At 38.9% G+C, this 27,087-nt stretch overlaps 1 protein-coding gene across 18 annotated transcripts in view; it reads left to right on the top strand.

Moving 5' to 3' along the window:
* Nucleotides 1–27,087, top strand: part of slc6a9 (solute carrier family 6 member 9) — an 88,279-nt gene that overhangs the window by 19,848 nt on the left and 41,344 nt on the right. For 6 of the 18 annotated variants that reach the window (XR_015477712.1, XR_015477713.1, XR_015477714.1 and 3 more), the window contains exon 1: nt 12,396–12,634. The exons of 6 other annotated variants lie outside the window; for them this stretch is intronic. Coding sequence is in view for 6 of the 12 variants with exons in the window: in XM_087239320.1 (XP_087095446.1) it covers nt 12,593–12,634 (42 nt within the window). In the remaining 6 variants the exon portion in view is untranslated. Of the gene's footprint in view, nt 1–12,395; nt 12,635–26,815; nt 26,948–27,087 lie in introns of those variants that run through there. 6 more of the 18 variants (XR_015477718.1, XR_015477719.1, XR_015477720.1 and 3 more) reach the window with 2 other exon arrangements.

The following is a 27,087-nucleotide window of genomic DNA, read 5'->3' on the forward strand; positions in this document are numbered from 1 at the left end:
ATTTTGTTAACAGGTGCATCTTTTATGCCAAATTGTGACTACAACCGGAGAAAATTCTATTAGTTATAAAATAAAATAATTACTCATGCTTTATGTGCAATTATGTTAACAATGTCCTAACGTAATGTCGTAAGCATATTTCTGCACTTGTTTTTAATTTATTTGATAGCATTTAATTCAAGAGCACCTGATGTTGAGCAAGACTGTTGCTAAAGACTATTGACAAAATCTTGTTGTTAAAGTAATTGCATATTTGTTTTTATAAAAAAAATGTCATGAAATACCTATGAGTGAAAAATAATGACTATTGCATATTTTACCATGATTTACAAAAGACAGGCACCTGTATATATCCATTATATACCCACTTATATAGAACAAATATCCAAAAACTCCTTTATTATCAAAAGAATGATGATTATTTTACTCTTTTTTGGTATTTTACTTTACAAAAGTTATTTGAAGCAGTAAAGTAAATATTTTACTTATATGCTTTCTATATACAATCACCGGCCACTTTATTAGGTACAATAATAAACTGGTTTACTAGGACCGCTTTGGACCCCCTTTTGCCTTCAGAACTGGTTTAAATCTTTGTGGCGTAGATTCAACAAAGTAGCAGAAATATTCCTCTGAGAATTTGGTCTATATTGACTTGATAGCATCACGCAGTTGAATGATGATTTGTCGGCTGCACAGCCATTTTGCAAAGCCAGGTTCCTGTTTTTAGCTGACAGGAGTGGCACCCGGTGTGGTCTTCTGCTGTACTATGTCTACATGCCTAAATGCATTGAGTTCCTGCCATGTGATTGGCTGATTAGAAATTTGCGTTAGCAAACAGTTAGACAGGTGTACCTAATAAAGTGGCCGGTGAGTGTATGCGTATGTACACATTTCACACTTATACTTTTAATTTGATGCAGACAAAAATATGGGACATCTGGCTTTACTTGCATATGTAGGAGAAAGTTTACACAATTTTTTTTGCCCTCTCATGACTGAATAAATAATGTTCGTGCCACGTGAACTATCTTTGAAGTCATTCTAAACTTTTAATGAGACCATGAAAATGTCTGAAATATTATGTTTCATAGTATATCTAAACAGTCCTTCGGTTACCACAGTGGTATTTCAGCCATTCAGTCTTTCAGCCTGTGTGCTGTCATGTGCAGGGGGTAAAAATCATGCGAGCTGATTGTCTAAAACCGTGGACCTCTGTTTTGTGTGTGTTTGCTTAGAGTTGTTTTTGTGTGTTGGACATACCACTCTAGATTGTAAATGGGGGGAAAGAGAGCTCCGGAAGGAGACGGCTCATCAAAGCCTCCACTAAGTTTGAAAAAGTGACGTTTTTAGTCAGCAGTAGTATTTTAGCCCTCACTGAGGCCCTCTTGTTCAGCTTGTCAATAGAACGAACGTGCCCTGAATGGGAAACACCTGCTTAAAAACTCTTGCTGGAAACCACACTCACTGAAACTCCCTGGTGAATCTGGAAACCTCTTGTGTTACTTTCCTGTTTTCAGGTTACACTGTTGAGGCTTCTGAATTAACCCTTGTTGTGAGGTCCACATGACCCTTGGGTCTCTGAATTGAATTGAAAAAGTCTATTCCATTTAATGAAAGTGAATAAAAAAGATAAAATCACGCAGTAGTTCTGTGAAAACATTATTTGCAATTATTGACTAAAATGTTGGTCAAGCAAAACGCATTGAATAGCTTTAAATGAAGCAGCACACATGATACTGAGTATTCTAGTGGTGTTTTTGTTATTTTTGAGCTTGATAGCTTTCACTTTCATTATATAAAAGTGACCCAGGATATTCCAGAGGAACTACCCTTTAAATTTTCAATTTAGCAAAATGTGGTGTGTTGGTAACCTAATGTTTAAGAAGTAGTTTTGCTGACTCACAGGCTGTAGGTTGTAAGTGAAGGTTCTAAGTAGAGGTGACCTGGTAATTACAGTTGCTAAGCTTAAAATCCCATTCTGTCTTGATTATAGCTCACTCCAAGGCACTGGATGTGCCAAAATTATTATAGCTGCTGTACTAGGAATGTGCAAATTGTCATGTTCATTTCAAACCTTTTTAATTTTTTTTAAAAATGTTTTTATTACCATAAATGTTTATTATTTTTTAAATCATTCAATTTGATATTGAAAATTTATTTTAGGAGTAATAACTAACTTAGTCTAATTATTTGTTATTTAAAATCGTAATACTTTGCCGTGATCTTTCAAACCACTAGGTTTAACCCATTTGTCAGAAAATTGGTAATCATTTATAACAGGGGTGTCCAAACTCAGTCCTGGAGGGCCGGAGTCCTGCTGAGTTTAGCTGTAACTTGCTTCAACACACCTGTCCGGAAGTTTCTAGTATATCTAGTAAGAGCTTGATTAGCTGCTTCAGGTGTGTTTGATTACAGTTGGAGCTAAACTCTTCAGGACACCGGCCCTCCAGGATCGACTGGGGAAACCCCTGATTTATTATAAAATACAATTTTAGTATTTTACTTTGGCTTAGTCTCTATTTCAGAAGGCGCCACAGTGGAATGAACCGTCATGTATTCCAGAATATATTTTACGCAGCAGATACCCTTCCAGCTGCAATGCAGTATTGGGAGACACCCATACATACTCATTCACACTTATACATTACAGACAATTTAGGTAATCCAACTCATCCATAGCACATGTCTTTAGACCGTGGGGGAAACCGGAGCACCCAAAGAAAACCCACGCAAACACAGGGAAAACATGCAAACTCCACACAGAAATGCCAACTGACCCAGCCGGGACATGAACCAGCAACCTTCTTGCTGTGAGGCAACAGTGCTGACTGCTGAGCCACTGTGCTGCCTTTAGTATGATTAAATGTACTTTTTTGATGTTTTAAACAAGTATAGGTCAGAATTACATACATACATACACTTTTGCATCAATGTATTGGATGCACAAAATGATAATTGAACGTTATTTCACCTGAGTTTTGACAATTTAGCTAAATCTATTTTAACTGTTAAATTATACACTTGCATTTTATTTTTTTTACTTGCGTTTTTAATGACTGTTTTGGTGTTCGAATCCAATCAGAAGCCGCTTTTCCACTATCGGCCAAATGTTTTTGCTTGCTTAACCATACCATTACAGATTCCATGCTGATATGGTCTAGTCTGCACTGAAATGGTTTCATTTTTCACTATGGTGCTGATTACAGAACTTTTTGAATCTAATACAACTGATTCAGTCAGTAACATCCTGGTTACGTACGTAACCCATGTTCTCCGGATAGGGAACGAAGACGTGTGTTTGTATAAACAGACTTTGGGAGTGCTTTAGATGACCAATCACTTCTGAAGATATGAAAACGGGCCAATGAAATGCCAATTGAATTGGCGGAGCTTAGCTCCACAGCTGAAACTGATGAGCCAATAGAGCTATATCAGTTGGCTGTTGGAGTCATATCATCAGAATTTTGCCTGCTGAAGAGCCGATCGCTCAGCTCTCAGTTGGAGACTCAGGTGCTGTGGCAGTGGAGACACACTTCTTCGTTCCCTATTCGGGGAACGTGGGTTACGTACGTAACCAGGACGTTCCCCTTCATAAAGGAACTTCTACGTGTGTCTGTAAAAACAGACTTCGGGAAACTGAATGGAAAGCGCCACAGCAACCAAGCCCGTCACGCTCCTGATGTGTAGTTTGCCAAGTCAAGCGTGAGCGCACTGACATCACCAAGAGCCCAAACTTCCAATGTCTCCTAGGCCCAACATATTACCATTACATGGGTATAAAATGTTTAATGTTAATCATGGGTCGTAAGTGTGCTTTTACCTAGCTTATATAGACTAAGGATTTTTAGAAATACGACCACCTGCTACCCAGAAGGGGAGACCTGATGGTAAAGAGGCATATGGACTAGCCCTAATGAGGGGGAGTGCTACAAATGATAAGCTGGTTATCGGTTTGGGGAAGACACGGGACCGCCTAATAAGGGGGAACACACCGTGGTAATAATGCATATGGCATCACCAAGTGGGGATGCACATAGCTGGCACCGATCCTCAATATGCGTGTAGACCAAATGGGCGTACCAACCGCACACTGAGTCATGCACTCAACTCGTCTGCTGAGTCGATGCGGGGGGCCTCGGAGGAATTCTTTCTAGTAGAGCTGAAAAAGCGCACGCATCTCCGGTTTAGGGAGTCTGCCGCAGCAAGGGTTTGTGACACGGAACTTAAATTCCCCCGATTGGGGTTACCCAATAACCGGGAGGAAACTGGCTCCACTCTAAGATTATAGAACCTCGCGAATGTGTTGGGTGTCACCCAACCCGCAGCTTTGCAGATATCTGTGAGAGAGGCGCCGCGTGCTAACGCCCAGGAGGAAGCGACACCTCTTGTAGAGTGCGCTCTCACGTTAGGAGGGCGCAGCTCAACCTGGCATTGATAAGCAAGGGCAATGGCATCAACTAACCAGTGGGCCAACCTCTGTTTTGATACAGCGTTACTCTTCTGCCGACCACAGTAACAAAAAAAGAGCTGTTTACACAATCTTATATTTGGCATTCGTTCCACGTAAAGGCACAAAGCGCGAACAGAATAAAGCAGTGAGTGGGTTGAGCCTGCCTCCTTCGAAGGCAGCGCTTGCAGGTTCACCACCTGATCTCTAAATGGGTGGTAGGAACCTTGGGCACATAGCCAGGCCGGGGTCTCAGGACAACGTGAGAATAACCGGGCCCTATTTCAAGGCACGATTTGCTGATCGAAAATGCCTCCAGATACTCAACTCTCTTGAATGACGCCAATGCAATCAGCAAAGCTGTCTTTAATGACAGTATTTTAAGAGATACCGAATCGAGTGGCTTGAATTGATCTCTCTGCAGACCCGCTAGGACTATAGAAAGATCCCAAGAGGGCATGAGAGGGGGGCGGAACGGATTTAACCGCCGCGCGCCTCTGAGGAATCGGATGATTAGATCATGCTTCCTGAATGTGTTGCCATCCACCGCGTCATGATAAGCGGAGATCGCAGCCACGTAAACCTTCAGTGTGAAGGGTGACCGCCTTATCCTGAAGAAAGGATAACGCAATGCTAATCTGGCAAGTTTGGGGGTCTTCTCGACGAGAAGCACACCACTCAGAGAATAGACTCCACTTCAGGGCTTAGCCATGCCTCGTAGAGGGTGCTTTAGCCTACATGATGGGGTTAATTACCGCGGGCGGTAAGTCACCTAAGTCTTCCGCGTGTCGTCTATGGACCATACGTTGAGGTTTCAGAGATCTGGGCGTGGCTGCCAGATAATGTCCCATCCCTGAGAGAGGAGGTCCTCCCTTAGGGGAATGCGCCAAGGAGGGGGCGCAGCGAAGAGAGTGAGCTCCAAAACCCAAGTCCGGTTGGGCCAGAGGGGTGCAACAAACAAGACCTGCTCCTTGTCCTCCCTGACTTTGCACAAAGTTTGGTGCCTCAGAGAGGCGCGCAACCGTAGCGACTGAATCCAGCTCCAGCCCAAGATAAAAGATCCTCTGCTCAGGGCAAAGTTTGCTCTTCTTTCGGTTGACCTGAAACCCCAACTGGTCGAGGTGCTGAAGCACTTTGTCTCTGTGTATAATCAACTGATTGTGAGAGGAGGCTAGAATGAGCAAGTCATCGAGATCGTGAGCCACAGTGGCGCTAGAGCACCCTCCGCCAGCTTGGTGAGGACCCGCAGAGACAGAGAGCCCCCGAAGGGGAGGACTTTGTATTGCCATGCTGTTCCCTCAAACGCAAACCGGAGAAAAGGGTGGTGGCGTAGAAGAATGGAGACAAGAAAATATGCGTCCTTTAGGTCTATGGCTGCAAACCAATCCTGTGGACAGATGCTCTGAAGCAAGCGTTTCTGCGTGAGCAATCTGAAAGACATTTTGTGTTAATGACAGTTAATGACCTTAACCCCCTGGTTTTTTTTTTTTTTTTTGGGCATGATGAAATACGGGCTGAAAGCAATCTCCTCTCGCAAGACAGGGGCGCTCTCGGGGATAACCCTCATAAAAAGAACACCCGTGAACTTGGGAGGGCGAATAGCGAACTGTATCACATAGCCAGTTCCGACCTTCCGTATGAGCCACCGCAACGTGCTGGTCAGCGCTAACCAAGCTGACAGAGTGCGCTTATGGCACCATCGGAGCGATCGTTGACGTGCCAGTGGAGGGGCAGCTCGGGATGGGAGGGCTCATCCTGGGAAGCGGTGTGTCCTGAGGAAGAGCTGAAAATAAGACAATCTCTCTTACCTTCCTCCCTGGATCCCATGATGAGGCCGGAGTGAGAGAAAGGAGTCCGTTTTGCTGCACTCTGAGGGCCTGATGCGAAGAGTCCCGGCGCTGCGAGCTGGAAGGCGGAGCATCCCAGACTGGCAGTGGTCGAGTTTACGCATTCAGAGAGAAAGGAAACTGCTCTTTTATTGAAAGTTTGGTTGCTGCCAGCCCGGAAACCGGCAGCGATGGATTTAAAGTCATTGTTATAGACTGATCTGATGATCCTCCGCCCGCCACCGATGAAAGAGCAAGTCCCCTCTTCTCTGGATGGCCCGTCTCAGGGACGCTTTGCGAACCATTTACCGGACTTAGTGGCGCCCTGGGGTGGGGGCGTCGCAGCCCCGTGGGAGGCTTAGCGTTTTCGCTTGGCCGGTGGAGCGGGCAGCGGTAGTTGAGTGGATCTTGAAGCCGCGGGTGGACGCCCTCGGCGAGGAGCGCCCGCAGTGGAAGGGGCAGTTTTCCGAGCCCACTGGTAGATGACTTCCCCCATCACCTTGATCCAAGTGGTGCTCGCTGCAGAGCCATTTGGGCGAGCTGAGCTCCAGCGAGGGGGAGCTTGAGCTTGAGCTCCACCTTTTTTGCACTTCTTCTACGAGTGATGTCACTGGGGGTAGGGTTAGGGGTGGGGTTGGTGTACGCATTAAAACAGCTTACAGGAGGCAGAACGAGAGCTCATGCTCCCCCTCGCTGGAGCTCAGCTCTGCTCAAATCTGCTCTGCAGCGAGCTGCCTCTCCCTTGATCACCTCCAAGCCTGCGTGAGCTCTTTGTGTACCTCTGGGAAGAAGGAGACGGGGTCTGGAAGGCTTTGTCTTCTTCTTCACTCCCACCTAACATCCATCTAAGCAGTTCGGCCACGGTTCTGGGGGACAAGCCATCTCCAGTCCCACGGCCGAAGCAGCACGGGATAACACAGCTAACATGTCCGACTCTAGGTCCGAATTCTCGCTGACAACCCCAAAGGATGGCAGGGGGTTTGGATCTTCATCGGAGCATGTCAACCCGCCCTCCGATGCTTCGATGGACATCATGTCCCCAGGGTCATCTGATGAAAGTGCGGCCAGCCCGGAGGATGGACCAGCGCTCACACTCGAAGCAGGAACAGAGCGCCCTGATGAGTAGCGAGGAGTCCGCGGGCTCGAACTCAACGGATTAGCCCCCACTGTAACCCTCATGCAAGCCTGAGTGCTAACCGCTTGGCGGGGAGCAGCAGGGGTTACTTGCCCTAACAAAAGAGCATCAATATGCTGGCAAGAACTGTCCGCGAGCACCACATCAACATGTTGGACCCCCAAGCATGTGACGCAATACTCGTGCCTGTCATCCGGAGCGAGAAAACCGCCGCAGCCAGAAACGCACGGTCGAAACGACATCTTTAAAAAGACACGCTTGTACGACCGTTTGCTCTCTTATGGAATTCTGCTCTTTCAAAAACTGCCCTTTCAGATCATTAGCAAAACACCAAGGGGACGGGAAACCCAGCTCGACCGCCGTTAATACATCTTCTCCCACACTGGTAAAGGTAAGGCTTTCTTCAATGTTGGAAGTCAGCTCAGCAGAAGGGTTCTTCAGTCTCAGATCGGGTCTGAAGCAACAATTCTGATGAGCTGACTCCAACAGCCAACTGATATAGCCCTAATTGGCTTATCAGTTTCAGCTGTGGAGCTAAGCTCCGCCAATTCAGTTTGCATTTCATTGCCCCGTTCTCATATCTTCAGAAGTGATTGGTCGTCTAAAGCACTCCCAAAGTCTGTTTATACAGACATACGCAGAACTTCCCTTATGAAGGGGAACTACAGTTACATGGACATCAGTAATCAAATTATTAAAACAGGATTAAAGCGTCTTCTTTTACAATTGTATTGGCATGCAGCTGCGGTGGTAAAGAAGGTAAAATCGATGTAATTCATCATAAACATGCACTGTTTTAAAAACGTTTTAAACTTTTAAAACTCGTTCTTGATCACATTTGATGATGACTGATGATCACAGAGAGCTGAACAAATATTTTAATCCCAGTTGCTTTGCGTACACCCTGTCCTGTTGATATAATATATGTGTTACTACAGAAACACGTTAATACGCAGCTGTCAATCAATTTGGTGGGCGGGGAAACTGCACTTTTATGTCACATTGCGGTCTGCCTCAAAAAGGGAGGGATTTGGATCTTATTGTAGCTTATTGTGTTTTTATCACTTAAATATGACTGTGAACACACTATACCTACACACAGTTTTAAAATCTAAATTAGAGCTGCATGATAATTGTAATTATCAAACTAAAATAAACTGGTAACAGTTATTTTTCTGAACTAATTCTAGATCTGAAAAACTGTCAAGGTGCAAATATTAAGACTTTAAAAAACCACAAATCATCACCTTGGAATTATAAAGTTCTATCTGCGTTCTGAATAATTTTAAGATATTGAGTTTCAAAGTTCTTGCATTCCATAGCAAACAGTATCTGTGTATTTTTTTTTTAATAGAAAGCCTTAAAATGTTAACAACTTTTAAAAAACGTCCCATAATGTAAATACGTTGTCATTTAATAAGAATGTCAATAACTCATTATTTACAAAAAAATTGTCAGATAGAACCTTATAATTCTAAGATGACAAAATGACTGAATTTTTATTGTCTCTTCATTAGTATTTATTTTCTGCTTTAGATTTAGCTAACAGCACCTACTGAATAGGTGGGAATGAAGATAATAAAGGCCCCATTTGATTGGTCAGAATTTCATAAACACAAATGCGTTACACACAAAGTGAACTTTAAAATTTTTAGCACTTGATATGGATAAGTGATATGGATATTGCATACTATTATCGCAATAACTGCCATTTTTTATATATTCTGCAGCCCTAATAGTAATGCTATTGTGATTAGCTTGGTGGGGACTGAAGTGTTAATTATGAAATCTAATTGCTTTAATCAGTGCTATGTATCTAATTAGGAGATCTTATTTTCCCACTCCCGAGGGCGCACGCTTGTTTAGTATCCATCTAATGAGTTTTGTTTGATGTGTTGATTCTATCTGAATACAACAGCCCTTCTCTTGTTCTCATCACTCGCTATTATGCTATTGATATGGGGCAGCGCAATAGCGGAGTGTACATATCCTCATTAGAAGCGAGAGTTTTTGTGATGGGAGGCGAGGCTCTGTGCTGCTGCTTGACTAATAGGGGTTGGCTGAGGCCCCTGAGGAGTCTCTAATGACCGCCTGTGTCAGATTCCCTTACAGCCGGGCTCGTGGCTCAGACACAAGGAGCTGCCCGGAGCTATGTGCGTGTATATGTGTGTGTTTGTGTTTGTCTGAAAGGCTAGATGTCACAAATACATAAACAAAAGTTTCAACCTTGAATTAGAATACAGAAAATGAGCATCAGACTTTGTTTGAGAGGATACTGTCAGATTAGCTGTTGATTTCTGACCTAATTTGACATCAGGTCAGTATCATGAATGTGTTTTGGAAACTAGACTTGTTGCTGTTTTATGTAGAGAAGACAGACTAAAAAAAACAGTCTAAAGCATGTATGTTAAGCGCTAGGTCATAGCTCTGACGTTTTTGCACTATGATTATGTTGTGTAAGAGGTTTGTGTAGTTAAGTGTAAAGAGATGCTCATCTTTATGCGATGCTATCTGTGCCCAAAGGTCAAACAGGGCAGATGTAGTTAAAGCTCAGCTTTCCTTTTTGTTAATTCTTTTCTTTTTTTTAATATAGTTTGACATAAAATGGTATTTTGAGGTGGCTGGACGATGTTTGTAATTTTGCAGTATTTTTACATTTCTTTTTTTCTTCTTCTTCTTCTTTTTTTTAAATTCTGGGTCATTTACATTGCGTTTAATCTTTTGGCAGATGCTTTTATCCAAAGTTACTTTCAGTTTTTCTAAGTCACTTTAGTACATTTCTCAGAGCATTCAAATTCTCAAAACTACGTGTTTAATCTACACACATCGTGTCACTCGTGCACATCAAAAAAGCTGTTTCTCATTTCTCTGAACAAGTTGCAAATGCTTACGTACATCCATGTAAATGAATGTGCAATTCTCAGCTGTTTCCTACATTATCAAATGTCATGTTGGTCAAAATATTATTTTGGTCTCTGTTGAACAGTCTGACCCTGCATTACATTTAATCATTTGATTATGGCATAAGTCTTCACATGCAAAATGGCTGAACAAGTTGTCATAATATTTTGTCATAATGCATTTTCTATACGTTTACATCAGACTAAGCCTAACCCTACAATTGGTAAATTTCTCCCAGTTGAATCTTGACTTTTTCTAACGAGGGTGCATCTCAGAGAAGATTCTTATGTTCACATTTCTACTTTTATTTTGTTTTTTCTTTGTTTTATGCAGTTCTGTATTTTCATTTCTGTATCACAATGACATGATCTGTAAACAAATTACAGTACAAAGCCTTAAAATAAGCCATAGTTTACATCAGAACACCCCTACAGAATACGTTGTTATATTGACAAAATGACTAAGTAATTTAACTGTCTTACCCATACACAATGACACAAGGACTTTTAATTCTGATGGTACTACTACTGACACGTTCATTGACAAAGAAATTCAGTTTTGAGAGATGAACTAAGGATTTTGAGCAAGAGGCTGGCTTTTGCAGGTAATCAATGGTGTTCACCTATTTGTATGTGTTGTTTTGAGAAGTGTACTTACTGTTTTAGAAAATTTCAATTCTGATCTTAGAAATGTACCAAAGCACCTGAGAAAAATGTAAAAATGACGACAGCAGAAGTAAATCAGGTTAGAAGTCCCTTATAGCCAGTACACAAGGTTATGGTAATAAAATACAGACAGAAAGACAGACAGATAGATAGATAGATAGATAGATAGATAGATAGATAGATAGATAGATAGATAGATAGATAGATAGATAGATAGATAGATAGATAGATAGATAGATAGATAGATAGATAGATAGATAGATAGATAGATAGATAGATAGATTTGCAATTATGGATCATGTTAATGACTTGATTATTTTTCTTAATATTAATTAAACGAATAGCAGAGTAAAGTACAAGAATATCTGGTGAAATCTCTTGCATACTTTATTTTCAGATGTTTCTGATGCAGTTAGATTTGAATGTTTTTATTGTGACCAAAAGACTTTAAATGTTAATTTTAGCCTGCTGTATATGGATTGTGTATACGAAACTGAAAAGACAGCTTGATGGATAGACAAGTTGGAAAGTAAATGCTTTTATTTTGTACTATGCAGTAATCATATGTCTCGGAGTCTGTTCATCAAATGCATCGCCATCATTGTACACCTCTTTCAAATGCTCATTAGGCAGAATGCCAGAAGTCTGTCAACTTTTAACACCAATAACAGGATGCTCAGTTGAGGTTAAAGCCAAGAACTGGCACAGAGAGCTTTCTTTGTCTTTGGGACACTGTTTCCCCCTGTGTGAATTTTAATGCAGCTTGTCACATTGTTAATGTCCCTGCTATTGATTTTTGCCTGTTTATTGCTGAGGAAGTCTTGTAACCTACAGCGAGCCGATGAATTACAAGGCCACGGCCTGACCGACAGACGATAGGGAAGGGTATATCCCTCCTGTGTCCTCTTGCAGGACCTTACAGGAGAATTGGCAATGTCAAGGGATGAGGATTTGAGAGTCAAGTGTCGCTGAATGGAAGCGTTGGTGGTCTGGGTGCAGCTGCCTCAAGAACAAGTGGAAGAAATGCAGAGACAGCGAGAGTAGCGCGCCCCATGGAAGTGGACCTCTCCTTACTTTTGTCTTTTATCGTGCGGACCGGCCGCTGAAAAGCTTGGCAGCGCCTGTGACTCCAGGCAGCTAAGCTAGCAGCTCCTAGCACTCAGTATGCAGCCAAAGTGCTGGAATGACAACGACTCCATTCATTGTGGAGGTAGAGGCAAAGGCTGTGGATCTCCTCTGTCTGTTTTGTAGAATGGGGGATACAGAAGAGGAGGGGGGCAGTTTCCCTAACTCACAGTACAGCAGAGGAGGTAAGGATGAGGGGGAGAGAGAGAGAAACAGAAAGGGAGGGCAAGAGAGAGAGAGAGAGAGCGAGTGAAAGAGAGAGAGAAAGTGGCAGCGGTGGAGGGGGACCTTCCATGCCGAATGATTGAAAGAGGCGGAGAGGAAGCAGAACTCCATCAGATGAAATGAGGTGAAAATAATTCAGGCATTAATCAAGACTGGCCGAAAGGAGGCTGTTCTTTTTTCCCCCTCTCTCTGCGGAAGCGAACGGAGAGGTGTGAATGAAGAACTCGAGAGTTGAGACGAGAGAACTACCGGGCACTATCGAATCATGTCGGAGTCCAACACCACCGCTGCGGTTATGGCTGATCAGGTCAGTTGTTCTTGTTTGTGTGTGTTTTGTTTTGCTCATATCAGTGCAACAGGCAGCGTGTTGCTTTTCCATACATGGGAGGGAAATTTGAAAATGTTGCTTCTCTTGGCCGAGCACGTTACCCAACGCATCAAAGCGGCAATTGTACGAAGCTGCCCGGACGACGGTGCAGGGTCCTGAAAGAACTGAATTAATCAAGACCAAGCATTGTCTGCTTTGCCTTATTTTTCGGCCATCATTCAGGGGGCCTGTGACGACTCAATAGCCCACAGACCACGTGAGAAAGGGGCTGCAGCTCTTTAAAAACCAGACCACGTGTGGGCCAACTGAAAAGTTTTTATAACAAATTGCAGTGGGAAGTTCTGGCGACGCTGGTGGAAGGGTATGTGATAAAGTTTCCAAGGAAGTGGGCAGGAGAGCAGTGTTTGAGGGACAGAAGGAAGGAGGAAAGTGTCCAGGCTGAAAGGAGGGCTGGCCCATATTTCTCCTCCTTTTTCTGTCTTCCTTCACCTCTTTTTTTTAAGTCACTAAGGCACTTGTCACATAAACAATCACAGGGGAAGATTTGTTGGAAATAAAACATATAGATATCCGATAAGGCATTTTGTGCCTCAGAGATTTATGTCGCAGCGCCAATTTTGGTTGCATCCTTTCCTTTGCCTCTGTTTCCATTCGGCCGTTCGGTGGGAGCGTGCAAATTAGGATAAAGTAACAGTCTAGTGACTACATAAAACTGACACTACAAAATAATGTTACTTGCAGTAGGTTATAAAGCGTTTTATTTTCTTTAATTAGCAGACTTTGTGTTTGGTGGGTGTTGAGTTTGGAGTAATGCGAAATTCATTTATCATTGTCACCTTGTTCAATCTTGATATGAATGTTGGCATACTTATGGGCTTAATTAAATCTGTTTCTATCATGTATCTCAAGTTCTGGGAGATGCGCCGTCTCAGTTTGCACTGTCAGGAAGTTATATACGTGAACACTTTTTAATTAGCAAATTCTTTTTTATTGTTTAATTAGTCTCGGGAAGCATTTATTGGGCTATTATGACCTGGCCAGTTGCAATGCATTATTTTGGTCTTGCCTTTAGTCTTAACGTGACTTTGTTTGCAATTTTTAACTACTGGTGACCATAACCCAAACAATTTTTTTAAAATCTTTTTGCCCTCATATTCATTTCCCTACCAGGAGGATACATATTTTGGGGTGGTTGTGTTTTTGATCAACAGTCTTATGTGAGTTATGTTGTGAAGTCTTATCTTATATGGGTTATACATGTGCTATGAAACCGGAGCACTGTTTACCTGACATTATCAAGTTGACCACAACTCTTCATTCACTTATTTTGTACTTGCACTGCAAAAAGTGCTTTTCTTACTTAGATTTTTTTTATCTTGTTTCTAATCCAAATATCTAAAAATTCCTAAATCAATAAGCATTATCTAGACAAGCAAAACATATTGCCTTGTTTTAAGAAATGAAATGTCAAAATTAAGTGAGTTTTTGCTTTAAAAAGGAAAACAATCTGCCAATGAGGTTAACAAAATAATCTTCTTGAAAGGAAAAACAAGTGTGACCATGTGTGCTTGTTTTATTTTTACTTTGAAATAATTTTTATAAATTCAACCTTTATGTAATTTAAAAATACAGCTTTGATAAACACAAAATCATTATGCTTGTGATGTCATAAAGCATGTTATCCTATCATTGGCAATCGATTATGTAACAACTGTGCTGACCCTAGCTTCACTTTTTTTTTATATGTGTGCTTTGCTTCACGCACAGCCATGTACTTGCATCGGTTAAACCATTTTGAACTGTGAATAAGTGCAGATAGATGAGATCAACACTTGCGCAGCGTCACTGCAAGGACTCATTTTCTTTGCGCATTCAGCTTGTATATGTCCTGTTTATGTGGGCCGTCTTCATAGACAGAAACTGAGATGAATGTGTCAATTATTGCCCTATACTTCCCTCTAAAATGAAAACACACACTTCAAAAATGACAGCAGCCAAAAAACAGAAGTTCAGAAAGCATCCGATCATAGGGTTATAGTTGTAACAGAGTTGTAACTAACAAGTTGTGCAATTCACCAGCACACTGCTGTCTCAATGTTTGATTTGACACTATTTGGGACTATATGAGATTATATTTTAGTTAATCGATTATTTCTGTACCTTTTTGGATTTTTAAGTGACAGATAAAAATGGTAGAAACTTTTTAAGAGATATTTCTTCTTTGTGGTCTGTAGTACCTTTTTAAAAAATCACTTCATGTTACTTGGAAGGAAGTCTTGCAAGTTTAAGTATGCTTCCATAGTGCATTTAATCATTTGGTCTCACAGGAAATGTGATTCCTCATATATTTGACCCTTGTAAAGACACTGTTTGTTTTATTGACGCACTGCAATTGGGATTTGATGAGGTGTGCTGATTTATTGTGCCAGAAGCCTGAGAGACATCACAGACTCAGGTGTCCAGCTGTAGAGCGCACTGATTTCATACACACACATACACACGCATACACACAGAAAGGAGCAGGTGCATCTGCCAGAGCCTCCAGCCTCCAAACCCCTCATGTGTACTAAGTCACATATGAATACATTTAGGCTTTAAAATGTGCGTAAATTAGTACCGTAGTGCATTCACATTAGCGATGATGTGTCCATCCACTTATTTGTATGAAAATTCAGAATTTTGTTCAAAAAATGCTGGGTGGAAATTCTAAGATGTGTTCTGGAAAAAAAGTTTTGATCTAATAAAAAGACACTTGCATAAACTATTATTGAAATATTCAGAAAATAGAAAATACAAAGCACTTTCTGCACATTATTAAAAGATAAATAAATAGAGACATAAAATATAAATAAATAAATAAAGTCTCTATAAACAGTAGAGACTTTATCTCTATATATTTTCTTTTCTATTTTTATGCACATTTTAGATATGTGAATAAAGAATAGATGGAAATGCCAAGATGCGCATCAATTTTGAAAATGCGCATAAAAAAACGTATGTGCATAACTGAGTAGGATAACCTTTTTATTCAATAAGAAAAAATGTGCATAATCTATAATGGAAACACTTTTACGGAACAAATTCCTTTATGCACATTAAAATAGTCATGTGATTTTGTTATAAGAGGTCATTTTATGATCAAAATGTGTGTGAATGGACAAACCACCAGGCTGAACACATAGTAAAACATCAGAAATGTTGTTTTGGTCATTCTTAAACACCTTAACCATTTCAGTATTAGTGTTATTATATTATAAATCATCTCCAGAACTGTCAAAAGTGTCTGCACTCTATATCTCACGCCATCAAACGCCACCACGCTTTCAATGCATGTCGGCAATGTCTTCTGAGGTGAAAGTACCTTATTAAATAAGGAAAAGATTCACGTAGATTCTCCTACCGCAGTAAATTCTGTTTTTTCTCTTGACATTTGGTGCCAGATAATCAGGAAGTGATGATTTTGTTCTCCTTGACTTATTGGATGAAAACGTTGCTTCATTCACACGTCTTTCATGCAATTCCAGTTTTGCACATATTCATCTGCATCTTTGGATGGAAACATAGCTAATGTTATTGGAGAACTGGAGCTGGACTTACCAATGGATCAATTTCATCATGAAACATTTCAAATGTGGTTTTAATCATTCTGAAATGGCCGTGCCATCAAGATTATTCAGTATAATTATGTCCTAGAACTGTCCCACACGATTGTATTACCAAAGTTCAGACGGCAGAACACAAGATAACATGACTGTGTTAATTGCATTTTGTCCAGTGCAACTTTCATTTATCTTAGCGATGTTTCAGTTTAATTCATTAATAATATTCAGCATTTTTGAGTTTGCACATTTTATGTACATATTTTTTTATTTAAAGTGCAAAATTCATCACTAATGTTTGTTATTAGTCTTGTTCAAAATCAAATAATCTTTTATAATATGCAGAATTCTCCACTTGCAGCAATATCATTTCCGCCGATTAATACTGCAGATTCACTTCTGTCTTATTGGAAAGCTCAGGCTCTAAGGATCTCTTACATTGTCTGTGTGATGATGTGGCTAATTCTGCAGAATATTATAGTAATGTCTAATGATATCTGTTTGAGTGTGCCTGATAATAATTGAGATAATATGAGTTTCATTGCACTCACTACTGGGTCAGAACTTCACAGTGAACTATGATGATGAAGTTTGTTTTGATTGCAACACTTGACCATTTATGCTGCTCGGTTGCTGTAGATATTGAGTTCATAGAGACTCAAAGGAAAACAAATAATCACACTTTAATGCATGGAGAGTGAGTTAAGAGTTAAGTTGTGAGTGTTGTTTTAACAGTGTACAGTAGCTGTAAAACTACTGCACGTGCACGTGTAGGTGTGTCATTCACAGGTGTGACAGCTTGTGTGAGCACGCATGCAGTAAAGTTTATGTAATACACCTAATGTTGAAATTTTTTTTTTTTTGTACTGATTTACTGACACATGTGTTTGGTTGGATTTGTGACTTTGCTGAATTGCTGGTACAGTTCCTATAAATCCTATTTTGGTGTTTAAATTTAATTTAATTTACAAAAGTAACTGTGGAAAGCATTTTAAGTGCCTACTTTAATGGTTTAAATAACCTTTGTGAAAATGCCAAACTATGGACTGCATGGTATTCCACTGTATTTTAGCATAACAGATTTAGGTAACACTTTAGTTTAACGAAACAATTCTCACTATTAATTTTTGGCATATTACCATAAGATAGTGTCTATTTAGCACTTATAAAGTACTTAATCTGACCTTATTTGACATCCGTAGTCCTATACCCAACCCTACCCCTGACCTAAACCCATCTAATACTTTAATAACTATAAATAGGCAGCAAATTAGGAGTTTATTGAAGCAAAAGTCATAGTTATATTTGGTTTATAGCAAGAATTGTACCTCAAAATAAACTGTGACCCAGATTAATTTATGTAAAAAGCAAACAACATATTCTGACTTGTATTCATTTATTGTTCAATTGCAAACTAAATCATAAGGATTATGCTAAATTACTTTTTATATAAAGGCTTAGGCATTTTTTTTGCTGAAAATTAAGTAAAATAGGTAGTTGTTTTGAAAAATGATGGAAAGATATGAAGATTTAAATTTACAATAATTGGTATTTGTGGGTTAGACTGCGATTCTTAAATAGAGCCTTTTTTAGTCATTTTTATACTCATAAAGTAAACATAGCAGTGTTTAAAGTGCATAAAAATTACTTAATATATTAATACCCAATTTTTACTATAGAATTAAGAAACAATAAAGCTCATGAGTTCTGGAGGTCATGTTTGATAATTTTAGGTTGATCAGAAAAGCATCTTATGTTTTATACAGTTCTCATGCGTAGTGTCCCAACATTTCTTTTTTACTCAGAGAATTAAATAATAGTAATTATTATTTAAAATAAATATTATTGTTAATTGCTTTTTTGTCATTTAAAAGCTTAAGAGAGAGAGAGAACGCAAGAGAGATAGAGAGGGTAAAAGAGCAGCTCAGAAGCATATGTGTGCTTGGAGGCAGCCGTCTCTCCTGTCTCACACTCACTGTGCTCCTGGGCTTCCAGCTGCTCTCTCTCTCTCTCTCTCTCTCTCTCTCTCTCTCTCTCTCTCTCTCTCTCTCTCTCTTTCTCTCTCTCTCTCTCTCTCTCTCTCTCGCTCTCTCTTTCCTCTGTGTATGTCCATCTTGATTTGTTTATTTCTACCTTCCATGTGCTGATTTTATATCAAATATTTTAGAAGTGATTCTCTTGACACATTTTTTGCTTTTGAACTCTTTTTCTACAACAAAATAACATGTTTCTCATTTTTCTATGTGTTATTTTAGCCATGTGACCTTCAGTCAGAGCTTCATGGCTAGGTGAATGTTGTCTGTCTGAACAGCTGTCATAGCTGCCAGCGTTAGTGACCCCTCACTCATTTCTGTCTCTTTTAAAACTTTTAAAACTCTCGCTGTATCATTTGCGTTGAGCTTGCTGACTGCCTTTACTGCTCACAGATGTTGGTTTCTGTCAGCTTTCACTTTTGTTCTTCTTCTTCATATTGTAACACTAGAAGTTTCTAGTGTTTACCCATATTGCTCAACTCATAAGAAAGCAGAAAAGCAAAATAACGCAAATCACATTGATGGAAACTACGATTTTTTACAATAAGGTAAAATTTCAATTTGTGTTTGGTCAGTAATTGGTTAGATGATGGCCTTTTGGGGCTGTTTGGACTCATTCAACAACATAATCGTTGTTTATACTTTACAAAAAAATTTGATCAAGTGTATTCTTCACTATTGAAAGCAGTTGAAAACGGACAAGCTCAAAACATTTTGCAAAGTGTTTGGATTTGTATTTGTTAAGGCTGGGCATTGCAACAAATTTGGCACATTATTAACATATTGTTTTAATTTTTTTGGTTTTGATTTGGTTTACTGTGGATTACAAATCAGTATTTCATTTAAATGTTAGTTTTGCTGAAATTTACTGCTTGAAACTGAAATCATCTTACTCTGCTATATTTTACAGTATATATTATGTTATACAGAGTTAGAAGTACATAAAATGACCCCAAGGTTGCACTTTTTCTTGTTCACAGGTAATTACATGTTTTAATTTATTTATTAATTTATTTTTCCCAGTGTAATGACATATTTAGCACATATACAGTTGTCAACATTTGAAGTGGATCATCACAATTCCTTAAAGTTGTTCTAAAATTATTAAATAACACCCATTTCTGTTTTAGGCCGGTTGTTACAAGCTTATTTGTTCCACTTCAAATGTTTACTACTGCAGTTTATGTAACATTACAAATTATCTCAATGGTTGAAGCAGTTATGTTCAAACAATAACTTGTAATATTTTATTTAAAGTCAGCATCAAATCAAAATTGTAATCTTCTTATGTTTGTATGCATGCGGTAGTGGTTGTTATAAACAATATATCTTTGCACTATATTTATTTTATTCAAATATACTTGCCCTCATAATCTTTAATCAAATACCAAAACCTTCCATCTCCTCTCAAAACAACTTTTTCTTCACTTTTGGTCACATGTTATACCTTTAGGGCCTGTCTGATATCCGTCCTGCCTTCGCAGGAGGCAGTGATTCAATATTATACGATTCCATCTGTTAATTTTAGCTACTAATTCTTGTCGTCATCGGGCATCTGAAAACATACTGTACTAGATCGTGGTGACGGTGATTCTGGTGGACAGCAAAGGCTGTCAAGTGATCGGTGTGACCCACGGCGCAAGCCTTGCGTGTGGTCGTGCATTTACACTGCAATAACACTTCGGAAACACTAGCTGGCAGTAGGTTTTTATGTTTCTTTGTGTCGAGTTTCTCGCAGGTGTTTTTTATACCTTAATGTACAAGTAACTCATACTCGCTCATTTAGGGGTGGGAACCGACGGACGTGCAACAACTTTATCATAAGGTAAACATAAAACAAAAGTTTCCATCTGAAGCTTCCTAATGGGACCCCACACTTGTAAACACTCGTTCCATCTGGCTGTCCCACGGCTCTCAGCACCGCCCACACTCCTCACCACTTCCAAGCCAGCCAATCACAATGGTTGCTCTATGCATCATTGCGATGTGTAGTTACATTTTTGGAGAGGTGTGCATCAGCATCGGCATCAGCCATGGCGAGGCCCATGCAACCCCGCAGAGCCATACGTGTGCTCTTGACACAGAACTATAAATCAACCTTAATAATGCTTAATAAAAATGCCTTAATAAAAATGCCTTAATAAAAAACTGACTGCCAAATGATATTTAAATCTGACTTTATTTTGTTAGCAACTCCCATCTTTAAACGATTCAATCGGTAGCCAAAGGATGAAATCATGCACCAACCTGAAGTGTTTTTTCTCATTTATAAAATTGTTTCAATTTGTGTCATGATAGAGGAAGAAAGGACAATTTTAACTTTCTTTTAATGCTGACTTACAATTATGTCAATAACTGAGAGAATTTGAAACAGTTGTTGTGTCATTTACACACTATACTCTAATGACTTTGTAAGACTAATATTTTCAACCCAGGCTCATTGTGGACACATAACCCCGCGGACATTTCTGGAGACCACAAAATAAGTTCCGGGAGGTACGTATTTGTGCAGTTTTTGTTTTTGCAAATCCGTGAGAGGCCGCTGTGCTGCGCTTTTTCGCATCTTGAACGCCTCTCAGGTGTGCGTGCCATTCGTGCCTGCGCTGTTCTCGTGCGTAAAGGCGCCGGAGGCCGCTGTCGAGCGACCGTCTGTCCGACTGACTAAATGACTGAATGAACAACTCTGCCACCCTCCTCCTCCTCCTTCCCTGAACCCAAGCAACGATTTACAAAAGCCGTCCAGAAAAAAAAATATTAACAAGCAAAAGCCCTCGTCTGATTTTGACGAGTTTTCGGATTTTCGATGCATTCTCTCCCATTAAGTACTCGTTCGCTTTTATTTTTTGGATTCTGTTTTTCATCTTACCTGATTTCTGGAACCGCTCTTCCCCGGACTCGAACCTGGTCATCGCCGTGGGTGGCTCCTGCTCCTCCGGGCCACAACTCTGCCGCCATAACTTTATGATCTAAGTGGACAAACTGGTTATGCCGGGAAAGCCCTCCACACGAAGGTGAGCCGTCACAGCCGGCGAGTGCAAAGAAGAGGAGCGGCGTCACACCGCCCCGTAGCTTTCGCTCGAAAAACGAAATGCGGCCATACGTACCTCCGGCCACATAAATCGCAGCCTCCAGAAACATCCGCGGGGCGACGTTTTCAGAATGAGCTTGGGTTGAATGTTTTGGAAGAGTCATAGCTTTGGAAAGAATTATTTAAAGGGAGGATGGGATGCTTGTTCATTTCTTTTCATGAAATTGCCTTCCATAGCTTTAATGTATTTTTCATGTCTAGACAGAATTTCTCAATCACTTTCTTTTCAGAATTAAAGGCTCTTGAAACACAATACCGTAATTCATTTTAACCTTGTAATTTTAGCATCTGTGTACTCCAGAACAAAGAATTGCTCTTATTTTTTTGTGGCCTATTACCAAAAGTCATTCTGTGTAAACACACTTGTCTTTTGAACAAGCGTATTTTGGCTGACCCCCACTGCCACCTCTGCAGCTGTCACAGCGGCGAGCCTACTTATTTGCTGACCAAAGGGCACAGATTCTCTCCGCAAATACAACTTTTTGCACAATATGTCATTTCAAGCACTGCCAGCTTGACAGGCTAAATGTTTTACTGGAGGATTTGTGCTTATGGCTGATTCTCAGTGAATGGGGACAGTTTAGTGTCTCACAAACAGTTGAGGAGATTTGCCCGAGGAAGAGTGCTGGTCTCCCAGTAGAACAATCTCTCAGTCAAGGCTTCAGCAAACTCTCGTGCACATGCCATGACAAACCGAGCCCTCAGGATGCAGAAGAGATGAAAAAGCCATTGCTTCGATTCAGAGCTGTCACGCCAGTCAGGCCAGAAGAACAGCCTCAGATCTATTTCCACATGCTTATTTACTACCCCAAATGTCACATGTCATTTATTTGTGATCTTGGTGTCTTCTTGATGTCTTGGTTTGATTCAAGGATTTTTGCACATGTTTCGAGCACTGGTTAATATTGCATGCTTTGAAACAAAAAATAAATAAGTTGTCTGTGTTTATAAGACAGAATTTCACAATAAAACCTTATCGTTTAGGTCACATTAGAAGGAATCTTTCAGGTGATGGTTTCCATAAACAGCATGATCAATCGTAAGAGAAGAACAGACCTGTCAGAAACGTTATAAAAGCATGAATCACAACATCACATGTCTGTATGGTATTTTGACAATGCCCACAAATATTACATAAGTGATGAATAACCAGAACTTCATTTGAATGGAATGATTGATACTTTCATGTTTTAAACTAGATTATATCCAGTATAGGGATTTAATTAATCATTTTGTGAATTGTAAGGGCTTTAACAAAAACAGGGTCTTAAAAAGTCTTACAACTCAAAATCAAAATTTTAGGCCTTAAAGTCTTAAATTGACTGAAATATTTTGTTGTAGGTCTTAAATCTTTTTTTAAACAGGTCTTAATTTTTCATTGTTCATGTTTTGCTTCCTAATCTGGCCAAAACCCATACAATCACAGACAATCCATCTCAATAAAACTTTAAACTTTTTTTTATTTATTTAATTTATCATAATGGTTTAATTATTTTCCTAACAATAACATTTGTTTAAAAGTAGGGATGTCCCGATCAGGTTTTTTTTTTCATCGAGTCCGAGTCTGAGTCAGTTGATTTTGAGTATCTGCCGATATCTAAACCTGATCTTCTATAATACATAAAAAAAGAAGAGCGAAGAAACAGATCCAGGATGTTCTTTGTTTTTTATTTAATTCACTTTATTTTAACATTCAACAACTCCGTAAACAAACAGAGCACTTTTGTAAGGTAGCTTGAACAATCAAGTAATAAATAACATAAATTCTTCACTTTTAGACTTTAGTGCAACAGTAAATATATAAAAAAATCTAATGTAAAAACAAACAACACCTCAACTTAAAATACCTGGCAGGCTATCCCAAGTTTACATATCTTACAGTTTGCTATGGCAATGTTGTCATCATCAACTTATTAATATCTCCAGACCGCAGACATACTTGAGCTTTCTTCTTTGTTTTAAAACATTTGTTCATTTTTTGAATAAATTTTTAAGAAAGTTTATATTGGAAAAAAGTGTATAGAGCTGTAGAGCTATATATATATATATAATAAAAATAAAAATATTTTCTGTCTGGGCCATTAAAAAAATTCCTTTGCGTTTAGCTATTTAAGAGTCTTATGAGTCTTTTTATTCATAAGCGTCTTAAAAATGTCTTAAAGTCTTTAATTTAATGTGGTGAAACCTGCAGAAACCCTGAAAAATTATTCAGCCAAAAATACAGCAAATTTAAAGGTCAGTTACTATATTGCAAAATGCAGTAAACAGTAATTTAACAATAATATAGCAATAATTCCTACTGTACATAACAGATCGCAAAAAAATGGTACTAAATTATGTCGTTTTTTTCACTTTCATAAACTCTAAATTTAACAGTACTGTTAAATGAAATTAAACACGTGCTTGTTTACATAATTTATCTTTATATGATGAACCCAAAATAAAAAATAAAAAAATTAAAGTTTCATTTTCTCAGTTTAGAGATTTTTTTTAAAGAACAAGAAAAGGCTGTTTAAAGCTAAGCATTTACAATACAACTTAATCTGCACACAATATAGACATAAATAATGCAAACCTTCAAGACTTATGTTAATGTAATGTTAGAACTGAACGGCTTCCTCTGAATAAATTGCATTAGATTATAAAATTAAACAATTCAAATAGAAAAGAGAGGTGGCTCAGTGGTTAGCACTGTCGCCCCAGAGCAAGAAGGTCACTGGTTCGAGTCCTGGCTCTGTCAGTTGGCATTTCTGTGTGGAGTTTGCATGTTTTTCCCAAGTTTGTGTGAGTTTCCTCTGGGTGCTCCGGTTTCCCCCACAGTAGAAAGACAAGCGCTATAGGTGAATTGAATAAACTAAATTGATCGCAGTAGTATTAGTAGTGAGTGAGTACATGTGTGAATGTGCTAGGGTATGGTTGTTTCCCAGTACTGGGTTGTTGCTGTAAGGGCATCTGGTGTGTGATATGCTGGATAAGTTGGCAGTTCATTCCGCTGTGGTGACCCCTGACGAATAAAGGGACCAAGCCGAAGTAAAATGAATGAATAAATAGTAAAGTTATTGTACAAAAAATGTATTAAATATTCCAGAGTAGTTGTGTTTTACTATAATTTAAACTAATAGATACAACTCAGTAAATGATTTATTTAAAAACAATAAAAATTACAGAGCTCAAACTTTTTACCATATTTTAAAAATTGATTTAAAAATATTTTTTGTTATGATGATAGAACATCAGACAGATGAAACCTGTGACCCTGATATCTTTTGCGTAATGTCTGCACAGAGATACTAAGAAAAGAGATGTCATGACCTCCTTGTTTATGTCGACTTGCACAGGTTGTGTGTTTTAGATGGTTGATTTAAATCAGCAGAATATAATCTCTGCATTCATTTATAGCTTTGACAAAGAACATGTAACAATCAAAACAAAATCGTATATCATAACATCATGCTTTTGTGTTGTGTTTTGACAGTATCCACAAATATTACATAAGAGATGAATTAGCAGAAGTTCATTCATCTGGAACAGTAGTTCAACCTCAGTCTATGATTTACAAAAGCCTACAGATCAAATAATACAGCTTCATTTAAGAAATGATCAACATTTAAGTTCTTCAAGAAAACTTTGGCGTCTTTTGCTGTAAACAATGAACACGGTGTTTTTCATAATATATTTTCAAAGAAGGTTTTAAAGTGAACTGAACTTTTGGTCGACTGTCAAAATCTGATGCTAATCGACTCTGAAGATGTTTTTCAGTCTAATGTTGCATGACATTATATTTTTATGTTTGATGTCAGCCAAAATTGAAATGACTTAAGCAACCCGGAATGCCTTCGATGGACCTTTAACAGTCCTTTAATTGGCTCTCTTGAGCATATTGTCATTTAAAATGGGTCATTCCCTCAAATTCAGTCCCATCATAACAAATTAATTTGTTTCTGTTTGCAAATGCAAATAACTCATGAGAATCTGTTCAAAGTACAGTAGGAAAGAGGCCAGTGGATACTGTTTCTATATGTAATTCATTAGGACAAGCTGGTTGAACATACATAATTGTGCAGAATCCCGAAACTAAAGTGCAGGTGAACAGCTTGCAATGGCTCACACATCCGCAGGCTGCACTGCCTTATCGTTCCCATTGAGCACTAATTGAATGATCTGGTTATGTGAAGCGTGTGTCTGCAGCTAGACCTGGTTTCCTATGTAATGTATTCCAGTGATGTAATTTTTGCCCTGTTTTCTTTTTCTGAGTAAAAAGAAGACTATCACACATTTTCATCATGAGTTATAGAAGACACACTCAAATTGAATTAAATTACAGAAATTTACTGGAAATTTAAATGTACGGAAATTTTGTAATTTAAATTTTTTATATATTTAAAATTTAAATTACCATAAATTTCTGTAATTAAAAGTCTGTTATTTTAGTTTTTTTTTTCCGCATCGCAGCTGCCAAAAGAGAATAATGTTTGTTTGTTTTTTTACACTATATATTTATACAGTTGAAGTCAGAATTATTAGCCCCCCTGAATTATTAGCCCTAATTAATTAAACCTAATTATTAGAATTATTAGGTTTATTTTTTCCCCAATTTCTGTTTAACGGACAGCAGATTTTTTAAAACACATTTCTAATCATAATAGTTTTAATAACTCATTTCTAATAACTGATTTATATTATCTTTGACATGATGACAATAAATAACATTTTACTAGATATTTTTCAAGACACTTCTATGCAGCTTAAAATGACTTTAAAGCACAGGTGTCAAACTCAGTTCCAAAAGGGCCGCAGCTCTGCACAGTTTAGTTCCAACCCTAATTAAAAACACCTGATCAAACTAATTGAGTCCTTCAGGCTTGTTTGAAACCTACAGGTAAGTGTGTTGGAGCAGGGTTGGAACTAAACTGTGCAGGGCTTCGGCCCTTTTGGAACTGAGTTTGTTACCCCAGCTTTAAAGGCTTAACTAGGTTAATTAGGTTAATTAGGTTAGGGTACTAAGGCAAGTTATTGTAAAACAATGGTTTGTTTTGTAGACTATTGAAAAAAAATTCTTAAAGGACCTAATAATTTTGTCATTATAATGGGGTTAAAAAAAAATTATAACTGCTTTTGTTCTAGCCGAAATAAAACAAATAAGACTTTCTCTTTTTTTTTAAATGCTCACCCAGACTGCATTTATTTGTAGAAAATTACAGTAACGTGTGAAATATATCATTTTAAAAGAAATTTGGTATTATTAAATATTAGTATATAAAGAATGCACTCCTTTGTAGATGGGATAGCACTGTAGTTACAAGCAGTAAAAAGGTAGATGAGACCAATTTGAATATGTCCTTCATGACCCATTGAAACTCCCTGAAGCCACGCCCTAGGCTCCTCCCATCTCCCCCGCCCACGGCTCCAGGGTAGAGTAACTTCCACATGGAGCCGTGTCAGTTTGCTCAGACTGACCTGGAGAGTGTTTTGCCTCTGACCCCTCGTACACGCTGATGCTTGCCTGCATACTGAAGGTTCCTGTTTGGGAAGGCAATTCTACCGTCTGTGGTGTAAAATGAACAGCAGAAAGGTAAGACCCAAGGCACAGAGATAGAACAGTGAGGTTGGATTATTAAGGAGAACTTTTTATTTATGTTTGACATTTTGCGAGGGAATTTCTCGAAAAGACATTTTTGGACTTTATTGGACTTTATCTAAATTGGAATTTAG

Source organism: Danio rerio, chromosome 2 (genome assembly GCF_052040795.2).
Source record: "Danio rerio strain M-AB ecotype USA chromosome 2, GRCz13ab, whole genome shotgun sequence".
In the NCBI taxonomy this organism is placed as follows: domain Eukaryota; kingdom Metazoa; phylum Chordata; class Actinopteri; order Cypriniformes; family Danionidae; genus Danio; species Danio rerio.